Source organism: Nanorana parkeri, unplaced genomic scaffold, assembly GCF_000935625.1.
Source record: "Nanorana parkeri isolate BGI_ZX_2015 unplaced genomic scaffold, ASM93562v1 scaffold648, whole genome shotgun sequence".
Lineage (NCBI taxonomy): Eukaryota > Metazoa > Chordata > Amphibia > Anura > Dicroglossidae > Nanorana > Nanorana parkeri.
In genome coordinates, this window is record NW_017306916.1 from 812,452 (window position 1) to 816,869 (window position 4,418).

The 4,418-nt window shown below is 41.9% G+C and overlaps 1 protein-coding gene across 1 annotated transcript in view; it reads right to left on the bottom strand.

Annotated features, from left to right (window-relative positions):
• Positions 1 to 3,752, bottom strand: part of NPPC (natriuretic peptide C) — an 8,100-nt gene extending 4,348 nt beyond the window's left edge. Inside the window, exon 1 of the mRNA XM_018563281.1 lies at positions 3,546 to 3,752. Coding sequence (XP_018418783.1) covers positions 3,546 to 3,668 — 123 coding nt within the window. The 5' untranslated portion in view covers positions 3,669 to 3,752. The remainder of the gene's footprint in view (positions 1 to 3,545) is intronic.
• Positions 3,753 to 4,418: the final 666 nt, after the last annotated feature.

Genomic DNA, 4,418 nt, shown 5'->3' on the forward strand with positions numbered 1-4,418 from the left:
ATATAGCCAATGTAAGACACACACCCAAAACTGACATAAAATCATGGATGGACAGTGGAATTGTCACCCTGCTGCAGAGGACTGAATAAAAATGTAGCAGCTTAAAAATGAGATCGTGCACTGCACGGCTCATAGGATACAGATGACTACCTATGAAACTAAATGTCACGTTCAAAAAAACATGTAGTCACTGAGAGCACCGGGGTTGGAATATACTTTCCATTGCTAATCTTAGAGATAAGTTGATACAAGGTCAGTTACCCTTCAGAAGTCATCTCCTGCTTTCTAGTGTCAAACCATGAACAACAGAACGTGTTCTTAGGGTGAGCCAGTCACACCCACTGCTTATAAATAGGGGTATAGAGAGCAATAAAAGCTTTTATTTCTGGACTGCTACAAGTCCCAGTGTGCTGACTAGGTGGTGGACTCTGAGCTGAACGCTGTCACTCTATGAGATCATGTGTTTCCTCACCTACTTAGTAACCCTTCCATGACAGGCAGTACTGTATTTACTATATAGGTAAGGTAGGCACACGCCTGCGACAGCCCTGCACCAAGTCTTCTTATTTCTTGCTGACTTCACTGTCTAGATCTTCCCTCTACAGTTCCTGATGACAAGATGAACAAGCCAGCACGATGACAGGGTCACCTTCTCTTTATATATGTCCTTCTTTACTTATTACCATTACAAAATAACATAACATACATGATCATAAGAAGGGTATGAGCTTGTAGGATGCCCAATTACCAAAAAGCTCCCAGGGCAGCATCAAGTCTCAATTTATGCTAGCAGTGATAATTTGCATGTGGGACATATTGTAAGTCAGGGTCACAGTTGTTCAGAACAATCTATCAACCCGAGTGTGGTGTTAATTTGGTCACTTAGTCATTCATCAATTGACAGTAGCAGTTCCCAGTAATAAGTGTTCACATTTTGTATAAAACAGCAGCTTGCATTGACAGCACTACCTTGTCTCTCCTTGACAGCTGCAGGGCACAGTACCTCAAGAGCTTACACTCCCTGTGGTTTCATGTAGGCAAGGAATTATTATTATCAGGAAGGACAAGGAAAAGTTAATGCCTTGGACTCTCTGCCTGGCAGTCCCACGCTGCATCTGCGCTGCAGAGTGCCCTATGATTTAAATATAATGTCAGACAGCCACCTGCTAAACTAATTTGGGAAGCTCGTTAAGGAATATCATTTATATCTCTCCCCCTCCCTGTCCCTCTCTCTCTCTCTTTATATACACATATACCATCTTTATAAGATTACGTTGGTTATCTTGGATCTGACATACGTGTATTTATTCTATGTCGGGGATTTTAATAAGATTTAGGTTCACTCCCTTCATTTCAATCATTGTCTTGTATGCTGCCTAAGAACTAGTTTTCTGCACAGGGTTACCCAAGGGCAAACACGCTGAACTATCTACGTACTGGCAAACTACCCTTGTACGACACTGAATTTAAGTATTTGTGTTTCCACTTACAAGATCATTTCCCAAGGGATATCCTATGTGGTTACACAATGATAACTTTTTTTTGTTTCAACCATCTGCTTTTATGAACTCCCAATTCTCCATCGGCGCATCCTCTGGTACCCAGCCAGACACCTGGAATCTACATGAGAACTCTAATGTGTGGACTTTGCTGGATACTTCTAGAGGTCTAAATGGGTGGTCCACCAAGTCCCCTCTTAGCTTCTTTCTGGTCACCCCAGTGATACTTTACACTCATTAGGAAGAACATTTTGATAATAAGCTACCCTGTAAAAATCTTACTATACCTTAGTTTGTATTTATTTGAACGTATTTATTTGAACGTGCCATAACCTTTGGACAGTTCAATAGATTATATTAAAAACACAATTTACTTATCTTTGAGTTATATCTACAGTATAATTCATTCTTGTCTGAAAGTGATAGGACTATTCGACCATACCTGGAGGTGATAGGACGGTTTCGACCATTGCTATCTGCAAGTGATAGGACGGTTTCGACCATTGCTATCTGCAAGTGATAGGACCGTTTCGACCATGTCTGCAAGTGATAGGACCGTTTCGACCATTTCTATCTGCAAGTGATAGGACTATTCGACCATTGCTATCTGCAAGCGATAGGACTATTCGACCATTGCTATCTGCAAGCGATAGGACTATTCGACCATTGCTATCTGCAAGTGATAGGACTATTCGACTATTGCTATTTGCAAGTGATAGGATCGTTTCAACCATTAATATCTGCAAGTGATGGGACTATTCGACCATTTATATCTGCAAGTGATGGGACTATTCGACCATTACTTATGATAATCGGGCAGTAGTAGTTGTGTTAAGAAACACAGAGGCCTCGGAACTGTTCATTATCAGTCCCAGAGATTTGCTGATGTCTTGGAAATTCTGTGCACTTTTTTTTCAGGATCCTTTCCTTTTCTCCACAGACAAAGGAAAGATTCCTTCTTTGAGAGTATGTTGGTACTCAATGATCTCTGGACTAAAGTTAATACTTTCCAAAAAGACATCAATGGGGCAGTCATGACAACAATTGGACATTCTCAATGAGAATCCATCCAAGCTAAAGGCAGAGGGAAACTGCTGAAAAGAGCTTTGCAATTTCTTCTTACCTCCATGCCTCTGTGATGTCCTGCTCTGAACCTCCCTTGCAGAGAGTTACTGGCTCCAAATATCCCGTACAGCTGTACATAGGATGTGCGTGTCAGAGGCTTCCTCACAAACATCTATGGGACAATGTCTTGTCTGACACAACAGTTGGAAAGCAGTACAGGGGATCTTGGAGATGTTAATGAGGGAAATTCAGAGCAGAACATTACATGACCAGAGGTATAATGAAGTTTGTAGGATTGTCTCCCCAGGACCCCCTTTCAGTCAAATGGTTTCATTGGCATAAACCTTAATCTGGTCATATGAAGACTCATTTTTTTATTAAAAATGTCTTCCTGTGATATCTACCAGCATACTGGAGAATGTCTACAGGCAATTAAGAATTATTGTCTTTAATTAATAAAAATTGTCTTTTTACATTTTTTTTTCATATGTTGATAAAAACGTGTGAGGAGCATTGAAGTGCGCAGCAAGCTTGATTAAAAAAGATGAGATTTCACCCTATATATTGCCAACCTTGGTGGTACTGACAATGGCAGCATTCCAGAGAATCCCAGGAATATGTGCTTCATTATATCCATACAAATGCGGATCCAATGAATGATTCTATCTCTGTCTGTCTGTCTATCTATCTATCTATCCATCCCCTACTTGTTGTAAATGTCATTGTATCAGCTGATTGAGTGCACACCCAGCACTCCATCCACCTGTCACCTGGTGATTCTGGTGACTCCTAGACAGACATCGGACTCCCTGTGTCACCAGTACAGGGATCCTGAATGAACCCAGGCTCGGGACTGGCACAAAGTGTGGGAAAGTTGTCTAATGAATGCAGTGGAAAGAGTGAGTGAACACAGAATGAAGTGTAAGAAAGCAATGCACAATGAAATGAGGACAGACAAGGCGCTTGCAGGTGACCACTTACCTTCTGATGTGCCTGAGTTACAGGTTTAGCCTCTGTCCTTAGACACAGTACAGCCAGCACAAGTCCACAGCCAACGATATGACAGAAGTGCATCCTGACTCTAGGACTCAGTCGGTTCAGCATACAAATCCTCAAGTGTTAGAGCAATAACAATTCAGCTAGCACAAGAGCTGAAAATGACTTTAGATCCCTCCTCCTCCTCCGACTCGTTCCTTGCTTCTGTAACACTCATATCAACACCCCATTCATTTTATAAAGCCATAGCGGTGACGTCACCTAACAGATAGGAGGTTCACAGCTTGTAACTCTTTCATTGTTTACTGATCATAATGGGCGGACACTGGTATAAATCAGGGTGCCATGTCCCCCCCTATCCCTCCACTGGTTCCATAGCTGGACAGTCTGCAGAATCTTCATAGCAAGGTTCTCAGCTCAGAGGGGGTAAGAGGTCTGCTCTGTCTGCACCAGGAGCCTCAATGGTTAACCTATCCCTGGCACTTTCCAAAATCTGCTTTATTCATTAAAATAAAAAGGGAAACAAAAGCAGAGATGTTTGAATATAAATTGTGGACTTTTTCTTAATGGGAAAACAGGGGTAGCAGTCTAGTCTGGGGTTCCCAGACCTATATTTCTCCCGTCCTTTTTTTCCTCTACCCTGAATTGTCTAATTACTGTAACATTTTCATTCTTTGCTCCGCTGGCTGTCACACTTAGTACTGATGTCTGTATGTTTGGAATCCTCTGTGGGCTGTCTTTCTCATTATGTGATTTTGCCACACTGTGTTGCTATGGAATAGGAGAAACCTTGTTTCAAAAGCTGGATCCGGGATGACCCGTCTGTACATACAAGCTGCACACTGACTGTCCTGCACT